Source organism: Hypanus sabinus, chromosome 20 (genome assembly GCF_030144855.1).
Source record: "Hypanus sabinus isolate sHypSab1 chromosome 20, sHypSab1.hap1, whole genome shotgun sequence".
Classification (NCBI taxonomy): Eukaryota; Metazoa; Chordata; class Chondrichthyes; order Myliobatiformes; family Dasyatidae; genus Hypanus; species Hypanus sabinus.
In genome coordinates this window covers 51,967,108-51,981,733 of record NC_082725.1, presented here as the reverse complement: position 1 = coordinate 51,981,733, position 14,626 = coordinate 51,967,108, and the positions used below count along the sequence as shown (strand labels likewise).

The 14,626-nt window shown below is 42.2% G+C and overlaps 1 protein-coding gene across 1 annotated transcript in view; it reads left to right on the top strand.

Moving 5' to 3' along the window:
- stmnd1 (stathmin domain containing 1) overlaps positions 1-14,626 on the top strand; it is a 29,197-nt gene that overhangs the window by 13,535 nt on the left and 1,036 nt on the right. The window contains exons 2-4 of the mRNA XM_059945496.1: positions 3,539-3,701; positions 9,239-9,396; positions 13,936-14,076. Of these exons, the coding sequence (XP_059801479.1) occupies positions 3,539-3,701; positions 9,239-9,396; positions 13,936-14,076 (462 nt within the window). The remainder of the gene's footprint in view (positions 1-3,538; positions 3,702-9,238; positions 9,397-13,935; positions 14,077-14,626) is intronic.

The following is a 14,626-nucleotide window of genomic DNA, read 5'->3' as shown; positions in this document are numbered from 1 at the left end:
GGATAGCCTCATTCTACATACAAAAAGACAATGTTTAGGTTTGGGCTGATAAGTAGCAAGTAACATTCACCCCAAAAATGCCGGGCAATATCCATTTACAACTGATATCCCACAGGTTTGTGTAACACACAAGGAAGATCACATTTGTTATCTACCACAAGTTAAGGTAAAAATAAACCTGTTCTTTGCAATCTGGCAGTAATTTTAATAATGGTGTTCTTGGACTGGCATTAGGTATGGAGTTACAAGATGTTCACAAAATAATGATAAAATCAGTATGACTAAGGACAAATAATGCTCTGATTGAGCGAGGATTTGGGAACTTGAAGTGTAATGGTCCATTACAATAAAACTTGTCTTACTTCACTCATTGGCAGATAGCAAAGAGAAGATGCATTTACCATAGTGGCCTTTGTGAGTGTGATGAGGGGATACCTATTAAGACAAATGAGTGTGCAGTCACTGCTATGTTAATATCCTGGAGCCCCTTCATTGTTAGAGAATAGACAATAGACAATAGGTGCAGAAGTAGATCATTCGGCCCCTCGAGTCTGCACCGCCATTCTGAGATCATGGCTGATCATTCACTATCAATACCCAGTCCCTGCCTTGTACCCATATCCCTTGATTCCCCTATTCATCAGATATCTATCTAGCTCCTTCTTGAAAGCATCCAGAGAATTGGCCTCCACTGTCTTCCGAGGCAGTGCATTCCACACCTCCACAACTCTCTGGGAGAAGAAGCTCTTCCTCAACGCTGTTTTAAATAACTGACCTCTTATTCTCAATCCATGCCCTCTGGTACTGGACTCTCCCAACAATAGAGATCAGAGTTATTTCATAGTCCCAGTAGAAGTTACCTCGTAGTGGCCCATGACAGGTAAAGCCCTCCCCACCATGCAGCATTAATTGTCAAAGACCTCCAGCATTCAGGCCATGCCCTCTTCTCTCTACATCAGGCAGGAAGTACAGACGCCTTAGAACCCACATAACCAATTTCTGGAACAGTTATTATCCTATAACAATCAGGTTCTTGAACCATCATGAATTACTCCAATCATCGCTCTTCTGAACTGATTCTACAAACTACAGACTCACTTTCAAAAGATCTTTATAATTCCTGATCTCAGTATTATTTTTATTTGCACAACTTGTCTCCTTTTGTTTATTGGTTGTTTGTCAGTCTTTGTTTTTGTTTCGACATTCAGCACGTAATTCTCCTTAACTTCTGTCGTCTCCACTACCAAGCACATTTTTCCCTGCTCCCCCCACCCTCACTTTCTGCTTTCCACACGATTGCTCTCTACACAACTCCCTTGTCCATTTGTCTCTCCGCACTGATCTCCCTCCTGGCACTTATCCTTGCAAGCAGAACAAGCGCTACACCTGCCCCAACACCTCCTCCCTCACCACCAGTCAGGGCCCCACACTGTCCTTCTAGGTGAGGTGACACTTCACCTGTGAGTCTGTTGGGGTCATTTACTGTATCCAGTGCTCCCGGTGTGGCCTCTTGTATATTGGTAAGACCTGATGTAGATTAGGAGACCACTTCGCTGAGCACCTACACTTCGTCCACCAGAAGAAGCAGGATCTCCCAGTGGTCACCCATTTTAATTCCACTTCCCACTCCCATTCTGACATATCAGTCCATAGCTTCCTCTACTGTCACGATGACGCCACACTCAGGCTGGAGGAGCGACACTTCATATTCCGTCTGAGTAGCCTCAATTTCTCAAGCTCCTGGTAATGCCCCCCACACCCCACTCCTTCCCCATTCTTCATCCCCAATTCCCACTCTCATCATATCTTCTTGCCTGTCCATCACCTCCGTCTGGTCCTCCTCCCCCTTGTCTTTCTTCCATGGCCTTCTGTCCTATTAGATTCTACCTTCTCCAACCCTGCATCTTTTCCACAAATCGACTTCCTAGCTCTTTATTTCACCCCTCCTCCCCCTCCTGGTTTCACCCATCACCTGGTGGTTCTCCCTCCCCTCCCCCCACTTTCTTACTCTGACTCCTCGTCTTTTTTCTCCAGTCCTGATGAAGAGTCTTGGCCCAAAATGTCAAACTCTTTTCTATAATGCTGCCTGGCCTGCTGAGTTACAGCATTTTGTGTCTGTTGTTTTTATGCATAGTTTTTATTGTAAAATTCTATTGTATTAATTTTTTCTTGCAAATGCCGGCAAGAAAATAAATCTCAAGGTAGTTTGTGGCAACACATATATACTTTGATAGTAAATTGAACTTTCTGATCTTATCATTTTTTCTGTGCTTTTCCCTCTGACTGCATTAGCAGCTGTAATTGCTGGAGATGGTGGCTCACAGTTACATTACCTAACAGGCAGGTGAGATGTGTGTGAGGTGGGTGTGGTTGGAAGCTCAACCAGCCGAGCATGAGAATATTGGAGAAACTACTGGTTTGATTTAATTTCCAACACTTAATGCTTCCACTGTTTTAATATACTCAAACTGAGTAATCTAGTGGCCCAGTTGTCCAGTGTATATAGTGGCCCAGTGGCATTTTACCCACTGCTCTGGGAAACCATACTTGCAGATAGTGTAGATGTTCTTGAGAAACTCACAGTGGCATATTAGAACCCCAGGCAGCAAAGGTCCAGATTTTCTTTATTCTTAAAAACTATTTTTCAATCTCTGTCTCTCTCTCTCTCACACACACACACACACACACACACACACACACACACACACACACACACACACACACACACACACACACACACACACCTGTACTGAGAAATAAATTGCCATGATGTCATAATGTGTTGATGTCAGTAAAGGGGAATGGGTGTAAAAATTCTCCACCCCATCCGTACAATCAGCATGTATGGTTTCTTATCACCAGGAAACTGAATCACCAGGGACTGAAGGCTGATAAATCCCCAGGGCCTGATAGTCTGCATCTCAGGGTACTTAAGGAGGTGGCTCTAGAAATTGTGGACACATTGGTAATCATTTTCCAATGTTCTATAGATTCAGGATCAGTTCCTGAGGATTGGAGGGTAGTTAATGTTATCCCACTTTTTAAGAAAGGAGGGAGAGAGAAAACATGGAATTATAGACCAGTTAGCCTGACATCAGTGGCAGGTGTACCTCAGGACTTGCAGCACCTGGTTCAAGAGCAGTTACTACCCTCAACCATCAGGCTCTTGAACCAAAAGGGGATATCTACACTCACTTAACAACTCTTTTGTCTTGTTATTTCATGCTTGTTATTTATTGCTAATTATTTATTATCTGTATTTGCACAATTTGCTCCAGTTTACAGTTCCTGATGTTTACAGTTTACAGATTCTGTTTACTGTTACTATAGATTATTGATTCTATAGATTTGCAGAATAATAATCTCAGGGTTGTATGTGGTGACACATATGTATTCTGATAATAAATTTTACTTTGAATATTGAAATTGGCTATAACTGAGTACGTATGGCATAGGTGTTGGTGCTAAATAGAATAACATCAGTTTGAAATCTGATACTTCAATAACAAGTATATTAATTGATTTTTTTCCTTTTTAGATAAAGGACAATTGGAAAAGCAACAATTTAAATATAATTGATGATCTACATAGATCCAAAGTGTTGGAGAATGGATCAATTGCATTGCCCAGAGCAATACAACACTCCTTGCCACCTTTAAGGAAAGCAAACGGGACAATACTGTGGAATGGATTTAATGATGGTATGTTGTTATCTCATTATAACCTAGTAAATGGAAGCATTTACCATGTTAAATACTCCTGCAGCGTAGACTTTTGTTTGTAAATAGCTGAGACAGGCCAATCCTCTTCACCCTTTAAACTGCATATGTTAGATGAAACACATTGCGGGATATTTGTGTCATCAGTTAAATAATTCTTTTATTCTACTGGGATTTTCATGCTAAAAATAGTTCAGGCAAGAATCTACTGGAAAGATGCTCACAATTAGTAAGGTCGGCTTTTGACAGATCAGATTACTGAAAAGCACCTTCTTAGTTAGATTGACTTAGTGGCCTGCCAAAAGATAGCTAAAGGTAAATATTGAGATTAATTTGAATATACAGCTTATTTTGCTTGCCCTTTGATGTTAGTTAGCATCACAAAGTATATTTATTTAATGTTCTTTTTTATTTCACAAGATGGAGTGTAAATGAATATATGGGGCAAAATGCAGAAGTTGTTTACGTGAGAATGCAAGGTCTAACTCTTTGTCTGGGCTCTTAGAAGTGATGATCTAGGGCAAAATTAACAGTAACTAGGACAATTGTGGATTAATAAAGAAAAAATGTGAATCAATAGTAATTGGGTGTTATGATGAGGACAATGCATTTGATATTCTGTAGGTGAATTTCTAAAAAGAGACTGATAAAATGATAAACACAAGAAAATCTGCAGATGCTGGAAATCCAGAGCAACATACACAAAATGCTGGAGGAACTCAGCAGGTCAGGCAGCATAAATGGAAGTCAATAAACAGTCAACGTTTTGGGCCGAGACCTTTCTTCTGGACTGAGAGGGAGGGGGGAAGATGCCTGAATAAAAGGTGGGGATGGTGGAGTGGGAAGGAGGCTAGCTGGAAGGTGATAGGTGAAGCCAGGTGGGTTGAAAAGTTCAAGAGCTGGAGAAGAAGGAATCTGATAGGGGAGTAGAGTGGACACTAGCAGAGGGAAGGAGGAGGGGACCCAGGAGAAAGTAATAGGCAGGTAAGAAGTAAAAGGTCAGAGTGGGAAATAGGGGAGGGGTGAGGGAATTTTGTTCACCAGAAGGAGAAATCAATATTCATCCCGTCAAGTTGGAAGCTACACGAACAGATTATATGGTGTTGCTCCTCCACCCCAAGGGTGGCCTCATCTTGGCACAAGAGGAGGCCATGGATTGACATGTTGGAATAGGTACAAGAATCGGAATTTAAATGTTTTGTTTTGTCACTGAGAAGTCCCACTTGTGGTGGATGATGCGGAGTTGTTCAACAAGTGGTCCTCCAATTACAGTATGAAATTGAAGTTATAGTATGAAGGGTTGTAGCAGGAAGTATATAAAGTTGGCTGGGCTGCAGGAAATAGAGATGAGTGATGAACATTTGTTTGGACTGGAGAAATCTCTATCATGGTGTGCTTCAGCAATTGGTACAAGGACCACTGCACTTGTTTATATATAATATATGATAATCATTTGGACTTGGATGTATAGGGGATAGTTTCATCATTTACAAGTAACATAGAGAAGTAACATACGGAGAAGTGTAAGGATGGCAACAGAATTAAGGAGATAAAGGCAGGTTACTAGAATGGTTGGGCACGTGACGGATGAAATTTTATGCAGGGGTATAGGAATGGGCACATTTTGGTCATAAAAGGTGAGGGGACGCAATGAAATTTGAAGGATGGAAAGCTAAAGTAGGGATGCAGAAACCTGGTGAGCAAATCTTTGAAGGTGGCTGGGAGGCTCAGAATGACTAAAGGATTCTGCGTTTTAAAAATAAATGTAGCACATGCATAAGCAATTAGGAATTTTGCACAAGTAGAGTGCTATGTCCATTTCTAGGCATCAAACTGTAGGAGACAGTGGAGAGAAGAATAACTCTAATGTGCCCAGAGATGAGTGTTTCCAGTGACAATGGTGGATTAGGAAAGCTGGAGTTGATTTTTTGAGAGGAAAGCTGATAGAAATAATCATGGATGGTCCAGACAGAAAAACAAGAAATGATAATAAAAAAACAGAGGAAACTAAATTTATCTAATGTAGCGAGTAACCTTGATCTGAAATTCGTAAAGATAGTAGAAGCAGGTTCATCTATGAATGTGAAGGAAGAATTAAATAAAAACTTAGAAACAACACTGTGCTGGGCATGTACTTGAAGAACACTTGAAGAAAAAAATTACATAGCAAAGGCACTGAGAAAGGGAAAGGATTGGGACTGTATTTCATCTTGCCAAAATCCTGCAGGTATTTGATGAGCTGAATGAATAACCCCATCTGTGCTGTAAAGACCCGATGATTCCATAATTGTACTCCTAACACCTTAGAGGAATGCAAGCCAAATTTATGCAATTTGACATATTTAACCCTTTAAGCCCCAGTGTCATTCAGGTGAACCTGAGCTGCACCCACTGCAATCACAGTATTTCTAGTAATATAGGTACATGGAGCTTAGAAAAATAGAGGGCTATGGGTAACCCGAGGTAATTTCTAAAGTAAGTACATGTACGGCATAGCATTGTGGGCTGAAGGGTCTGTATTGTGCTGCAGATTTTCTTTGTTTCTATTTCCTGGTTGAGATGCAGTGCCCCCCAAAACTGAACATAGTATTCTGGAAGGCAACTAACTACAGATGCATACAACTGAAGTGTAAATTCAAATTGTAATCCTGCCCAAAGTAGATATTCATTTTTCTCATGCATTAAACATTTAAGATATTAAGTGATTTGGTACCTACAGACATGCATACTGAGTTTCAGAATTGTATTTATCTCTAATGACAGGAAGGTTGGAATATCATAATAACTTTTTTGCATTAAAACAGTTTCTCAAGCAAAGAACAAATTGTTGACCAGAATATATTTACACAATAGGTGATCCACAATGCCAAGAGTCAGTTTGAAAATATTTTCCAATGACTCTTTTCCCACTTCAGGTGGCAAAGGATATGTTGGATTGTGGAACTTTGACATCTTTCAGTATTTATATTGGAGGCACAGAGCAATACTGTGTGTATTAGGTTTAATGCAGGTTTAATAAGATAGATGTTATTTTATTTTGTCTCATATAGCTACAGTATTCATTACTGATTCCAAAAGTCTTTGATTAAACAGTTGAAAATCATGAAAAAAATGTTAGTTAAGTACCTGATAGAAAAGAATTTGTTCATGTATAGGAAAGCAGAGGAGTGGGATTAACTGAATTGATCACACATTGAACAAGCCATGTGGTCTCCTGTGCTGCAACCTCTCCACAATTCTGTGGTTGTTGTTTATATTTTGTAAAATACTGTAGTATGAATGCTGTCATTACTGAGGAGTAAAAGAGCTTTGGACAAAATGCCTCTAAAGACATACAAGATGTAAAAAAACCATTATCTACATTATTTTAATTTCTGACACCCCCTCATTCTCCCACTACCATGCCCCAGCTCCTCAAAATGATCTCTAACTGGTGAAGAACACCTCCTACTAAACTGAATAAATGGTGTGCCTCAGGATTGCAGATGTTGTTCCTTTATTCAAGAAAGGGAGTAGAGAAAGCCCAGGAAATTATAGACTAGTGAGTCTTACCTCAGTGGTTAGTAAGATGATGGAGAAGATCCTGAGAGGCAGGATTTATGAACATTTGGAAAGGTATAATATGATTAGGAATAGTCAGCATGGCTTTGTCAAGGGCAGGTCGTGCCTTATGAGCCTGATTGAATTTTTTGAGGATGTGACTAAACACATTGATGAGGATGTAGTGTATATGGATTTCAGCAAGGCACTTGATAAGGTACCCCATTCAAGGTTTATTGAGAAAGTAAGGAGGCATGGGTTCCAAGGGGACATTGCTTTGTGGATCCAGAATTGGTTTTCTCACAGAGTGATTGTAGATGGGTCATATTCTGCATGGAGGTCAGTCATCAGTGGAGTGCCTCAGGGAACTGTTCTGGGACCCTTACTCTTCATGATTTTTATAAATGACCTGGATGAGGAAGTGGAGGGATGGATTAGTAAGTTTGCCAATGACACAAAGGTTGAAGGTGTTGTAGATAATGTGGTGGGCTGTCAGAAGTTACAGTGGGATATTGATAGGGTGGAAAACTGGGCTGAGAAGTGGCAGATGGAGTTCAACCCAGATAAATGTGAAGTGATTCATTTTGGTAGGTCAAATATGATGGCAGAATATAGTATTAATGGCAAGACACTTGGCAGAGGGATCTTGGGGTCAGAGTCCATAGGATGCTCAAAGCAGCTACGCAGGTTGAATCTGTGGTTAAGAAGGCATACAGTGTATTGTCCTTCATCAATTGTGGAATTGAATTTAGGAGCTGAGAGGTAATGTTGCAGTTATATAGGACCTTGGTCAGACCCCACTTAGAGCTCAGTTTTGGTCGCTACAGGAAGAATGTGGAAGCCATAGAAAGGGTGCAGAGGAGACTTACAAGGATGTTGCCTGGATTGGGGAGCATGCCTTATGAGAATAGGTTGAGTGAACTCGGCCTTTTCTCCTTGGAGCGAAGGAGAATGAGAGGTGACCTGATAGAGGTGTATAAGATGATGAGAGGCATTGATCATGTGGATAGTCAGAGGCTTTTTCCCAGGGCTGAATTGGTTGCCACAAGAGGACAGAGGTTTAAGGTGCTGGGGAGTAGGTACAGAGGAGATGTCAGGGGTAAGTTTTTTACTCATTGGTGAGTGCGTGGAATGGGCTGCTAGCAATGAGGCGGACACGATAGGGTCTTTTAAGAGGTTTTTAGATAGGTACATGGAGCTTAGTAAAATAGAGGGCTATAGGTAAGCCTAGTAATTTCTAAGGTAGGGACATGTTCGGCACAACTTTGTGGGCCGAAGAGCCTGTATTGTGCTGTAGGTTTTCTACGTTTCTATGTTTAATCTTTTGTATTTTGTCATCAGGAACCCCACCTGTTTAGAATGAACTCATTAGATATGTGAAAAAATAAAAAACACAAAATGCTGGCCTGCTGAGTTCTGCCAGCATTTTGTGTTTTTTTATTTATTTCCAGCATCTGCAGATTCACTTGTGTTTCATTAGATATGTGTACAGTTTCTGAAGTGTTTAGAACAAGCAAGTTTAGTTTAATTTGATAAGTATCACAATTTAGATCATTTGACCAAGACAAATTCACCTAAACAATTTCAAGCACCTTCACACAACAGAGCACCACCATCCATCATATTTTGTAAGGAGAAAGGATGGCTTTAGTAAGTAACCAGTGAAATAACTAAACCAAAACTTATTACATAATATTTACAGTGTCTGGGTCAATGAAATGTTTTATAATGTCCAATTAATTCATGTAGACATGTTCCAGTGATTATCCAGGAAATGAAATGTGGATCATCAACTGTAGAAGCCTTTACAATTGATCTTACACAACCTGTGCCTTTAGCAAATTTATGCTGCTATAATCCAGTTTCAATTGCCATTCCAAATATGCTGGTACATGCAAATAATGAGTGTATTATACTCCACCTGCCAATCTTCACTAAGCTGAGCACCAATTGTACTTATTTCCTTGTTTCTTTACCAGATTTAGCACTTACTGCGAGCAGCTTGCTGAAGAAAAATGGACCAATAAATGAAATCAGGGAGAGACCAAGATCTGTTGAAATTCTGCAAGAACTTTTAGTTCAAGGGATCTTAAATCGGACTCAGAATGAAGAATGGCAGGAAGCTCACAGTCCTCTGGTATGTGTTAATTTCTATCTACTGCATGTGGAATCATGGAAGTTATTATTATTTTATGTGTCAGTGTTAAATCATATTAATGCAAAGTTTTTTATAATATATAATATGGAGCAAGAGAAAAGCAATTGTAATAAAGTGATCTTGATTGGTTGTCCTCCCATCCCCCATCACACTTTGACCTTAGCTTTTTAAAGTTACATACCAAAACTTTGATTTTGAATATTTCTGGGGTTCCCTGCTTGTGTTACACATGACCAATCCATGATCACTTTTCCAACTCCTATCCAAGTGAATGTTTCTGTGGCAAAATGTTGATATATTAACTAACATTCAAAAATGCTTAGAGTTTTGGCATTTGAAGTTGCCCACTAATTTTTTTTTTCTTATTCTGTCTCACAAATGTTTCCTAACCCTTCAAGGAGCACCCTGTCCTAATTCCTTTACTGAATTGGCAGTTTCTGGACTGTCCTTGTGTTGACTTGTTCTTTAATTGCTCTGAGGAAGCCTAAACACAGCAATTCATATTGTACCTTGCCATTTTTTTGTAGATATACATGACACATAAGATTTATGCCAGTTATTAATTTGACTACTCTATCTGGTGGGAAGACTATATGTTGCACTCCTGTCTGTCCCCTGGATTTATCGAATTTCTGACAATTTCCTTCCTTTCTGATTTTCATTTAATATAATATCCACCAGTTCCACCACCTTAGTTTTTAGTACTTGACACATGTGCCTCTACACATTGTGATTGACTATAGATTTTTGCCAGCATCAGCACCAGCACTGAGCAACACACACAAAATGCTGGAGGCAGCATCTATGGAAAAGTTAACGTTTAGGGCAGAAACCCTTCAGCAAGACTGGAGAAAAAAGCTGAGGAGTAGATTTGAGAGAGGGGGGAGGAGAGAGAATCACCAGGTGATAGGTGATAGGGGGAGGGATGAAGCAAAGAGCCAGGAAGTTGAATGGTGAAAGAGACAGAAGGCCATGGAAGAAAGAAGAAAGCGGGTGGGAGGGTGGGATGAGTACCAGAGGGAAGTGATGGGCAGGCATGGAGGTAACATGAGGGAGGGTAAATGTTCATGCCATCAGGTTGGAGGCTACCCAAACGGAATATAAGGTGTTGTTCCTCCAACCTAAATGTGGCCTCATCCCAACAGTGGAGGAGGCCATTGATGGACATATTGTCTGCTCTTACCCCATCCTCCCACCACGCTACCAGAGATAGGGTTCCCCTTGTCCTCACTACTACCCTACCAGTCTCCACTCCAAAACTTCCACCACCTCCAACTGGATCCCATCACCAAACACATCTTTCCCTCCCCCCACTTTCTGATTTCTGCAAGGGTCACTCCCTACGCCACTCCCTTGTCCTTTCATCCCTCCTCACTGATCTCCCTCCTGCCGCTTATCCTTGCAAAAAGAATAAGTGCTTCACCTGCCCCTACACCTCCTCCCTCACTACCATTCAGGGCTCCAAACTGTCCTTCCAGGTGACGCAACACTTCACCTGTGAGTCTGTTGGGGTCACATACTGTGTTCAGTGCTCCCGGTGTGGCCTCTTGTATATCAGTGAGACCCAACATAGATTGGAAGACCACTTCACCGAGCATCTACACTCCATCTGCCAGAACAAGCAGGATCTCCCAGTAGCCACCCATTTTAATTCCATCCCAATCCCATTCCAATATGACCATCCATGGCCGCCTCCTCCTCTCTTGGGATAAGGTCACACTTAGGTTGGAGGAACAACACCTTATGGCAAACAGATGGCATGAACATCGATTTATCAAACTTCTAGTAATGCCTGCTCAACACCTCCCCTTCACCATTTCCCCATCCCCTTGTCCCTCTCTCATGTTATCTCCTTGTCCACCCAATGCCTCCCTCTGGTGCTCCTCCCTTCCCTTTTATTCTTTCTTTCGTGGCCTTCTGCCTTTTTCACCAATCAACTTCTCAGCACTCTGCTTCATCACTCCCCCTCCAGGTTCCACCTGTCGCCTGGCATTTCTCTCTCCCTTCCCCCCACCTTTCAAATCTACACCTCAGCTTTTTTTTCTCCAATCCTGCTGAAGGGTTTTGGCCCAAAACATCAACTGTACTTTTTTCCATGGACACTGCCTGGCCTGCAGAGTTCCTCCAGCAATCTGTGTGTGTTTCTAGGTGAGTGGTCCTGGGTTTGAATCTAGCCAGCTCCTTGAGTGCCTTCCATCCATACTGGGTTGAGATTCAAGCTAGCAACTCAGCCTTGTGAACAACAAAGTATCGGAGGGTTGTGATGAAGTCACTGCGTGATGACGCTGGAAACTTGGGGATAGAGAAGACTTATGGGTTGATCAAGGACCGGTTTTATTGGCCCCGAATGAGGTCAGAGGTCGCCGAGTACTGCATACGCTGGAATACGTTGCACACACCGGAAGACGCTGCCTCTGCAGGCTGCTCCTTTGTCGTACTTGCAGAGTGTGGTGCCTTTGGATCTGGTATGTATGGATTTCCTTTTCATAAAACCCCATGCCAGCAACACGGCGAATGTCATAGTCATCACGGACCATTACACCAGGTATGCTCAAGCGTTCCCCTCCAAGGATCAGAGGACGATTACGGTGGCGAAGGTCTTATGGGAGAAGTATTTTGTTCATTATGGCCTTCCCGGACGGATACATCGTGACCAGGGAGGGTATTTTGAGAGTAAGCTTATCGATGAGTTACTGGATATGCTGGGAATTGAAAAATTGAGGACCACACCCTATCACCCGCAATGCGACCACCAGACGGAGCGGTTTAATCAGACAATGCTAGAAATGCTCGGGACTCTGGAGATCAATGCTAAAAAAGCAGCAAGTTTGCTACCCGATGCACCACAAGGCTAGGGAAGGAATAACATAACATGGGTTTATGTCCTATCGTATAAAAAATGTCTGCTGATTCCTGATGGAATTGTCTGAAATTCATTAGCTGACAGACTTATTTTATATCAAATTGGGAAATGCTCTAACACTAAAATAGTTGGCCATTTGTCCCAAATGATAATAGCAGTGCTTAAGAATGTGTACCCCTTATCTGTCATAAGGTGGGCATTGAGAGCAAACCCAAATGCAAGACACAGACATTGAAGTACTAGGGACAAGACTAGGTGTGTCAAGAAAGCACGGGAAGTGGGGAAGAAACGATGCTGGACAAGACACAGGCCCTGGATGAGACTAGGACTAGACTAGGAAAGCGGGATCTGGACGAGGAACTAGGAACTGGGACTAGGAACTTGGAACCTGGACAAGGACTCTGAGCCAGAGACTGGACAGGGACCTAGAACCTGGGTCTTGACTCGGGCTCGGACTCCGGATCTAGGTAAGATGTGGCAAGGCAACAGGACTGGACGTGCGGGCAGGACGCAGGACCCCTGGGCTGGATGAGGACATGAAACTCAGACTTGGACTTAGGAGACAGGAACGCGGAACGCAGAGCCTTGGTCTTGGGAGACAGGAACGCGGAACGCAGAGCCTTGGTCTCGGGAGACAGGAACGCGGAACGCAGAGCCTTGGTCTCGGGAGACAGGAACGCGGAACGCAGAGCCTTGGTCTCGGGAGACAGGAACGTGGAACGCAGAGCCTTGGTCTCGGGAGACAGGAACGTGGAACGCAGAGCCTTGGTCTTGGGAGACAGGAACGTGGAACGCAGAGCCTTGGTCTTGGGAGACAGGAACGCGAAACGCAGAGCCTTGGTCTTGGGAGACAGGAATGTGTTAACACAGAACCTTGGTCTTGGGAGACAGGAACGCGGAACACAGAGCCAGGACCCCTCCTTGGGAACAGGACGTAGGACCGGGACTCATACACAGAAAGCTGAACACGATGAGACAGTTCCCAACACTAGGTAGCAGCAAACAGCCGGTTCCTACCTAGCGAAGGCAAGGACAGTTCCAAACTACAAAAGACAGTTCCTTATCTAGACACAGCAAGGCTCTAGCCTTGCTCCAGTGGTAGAACTTGACAGCGAGAATGCAGGCGAGGCTTCAGCCAAGGACTACAGAAAGAAAGGGAAGGGAAGGGAACAGTCCAGCCTTAGGGTAATGGCAAAGTCAGCTTGGCTTACCCAACGGAGGCAAGGACAGGAAGGGACAGATCCACCCACAGGGTAACAGCAAAGATGACCTGACTTACCCCTCAGAGGTGAGGATGGGATACTGACACGACGAACCAGCACCCACACGTGACCCCAGGGCCACTTATATTCCCAGCCCCAAGATGAGCATCAGGTGCCTATGATTAAGCCCTATGATTAAAACAAGGGACAGCTGGAAGACCCAGAGTCCGGAGTCCATGGACCCGACCATGACATTATCTAAACTAGGATTTTCATATTGATTTCACTGTATATTTTACAAGGAAAAAGTTTTAATTAGGAACTGTTCCATGATGGCAATATTCGCTCCATAATTGTAGGTTAATAATGTTGTAAGCACATTGATTTCTCTTGAATAATTTATAGGCTTTTGAAATTCATCCCTGTTGACAATTTTGCTTATTATCACATTAGCTTGTTGTGAAGTCAACTGAGGGAATGCTAAAGAAGTTTCCGTCCAGACTCGATAAGTTAAGGAATGAAACAATTAAACAAAATAATGTAACAATAGAGGATATTGAAAACAAAATGATGGCAGAAGATGAAAGAAGAAAGGTAACAATTAATTTGCATATAAAATAATCTTTAACAACAAATTGACTATTTAAATACTGCAGCTAATTGATTGCTAAATTGGTATATGTTCAAAAGATTGTCACTGAGTATATCAATTTCTACCCACAGATAAAGAAATATCTGTCCAACATTTTTTTGTTGTAGGCCAGCAATAAGAATTCATGGATGAGTTGGGCCAAGGGGCCTGCTTCCCATGTTGTATGGCTCTACAACTCAATGATGAATATTAAATGTTCATATCCTCCTTTGCAAATGTGCACCTTAATTATATTCAGAGATGCTTCATTATCCACTGCATCACTGTTGACTATTTTGGCTGTTTGCTTCACTCATGACGATCAAAGTTAATTTATGTCATGGCCTCATGCCCTCTAGCAACTGCTTATTTATTGGCAATATATCTTCTAGCAAGGAAAGGGAAGATAATAGGCCCAGTTTGAACTACCAATCAAAGATGATTAAGCAGCATACAAATATACCATATTCTTTGTCAGCCCTATTTTTGCTTAGTCTGTGAAAACAGCCATTA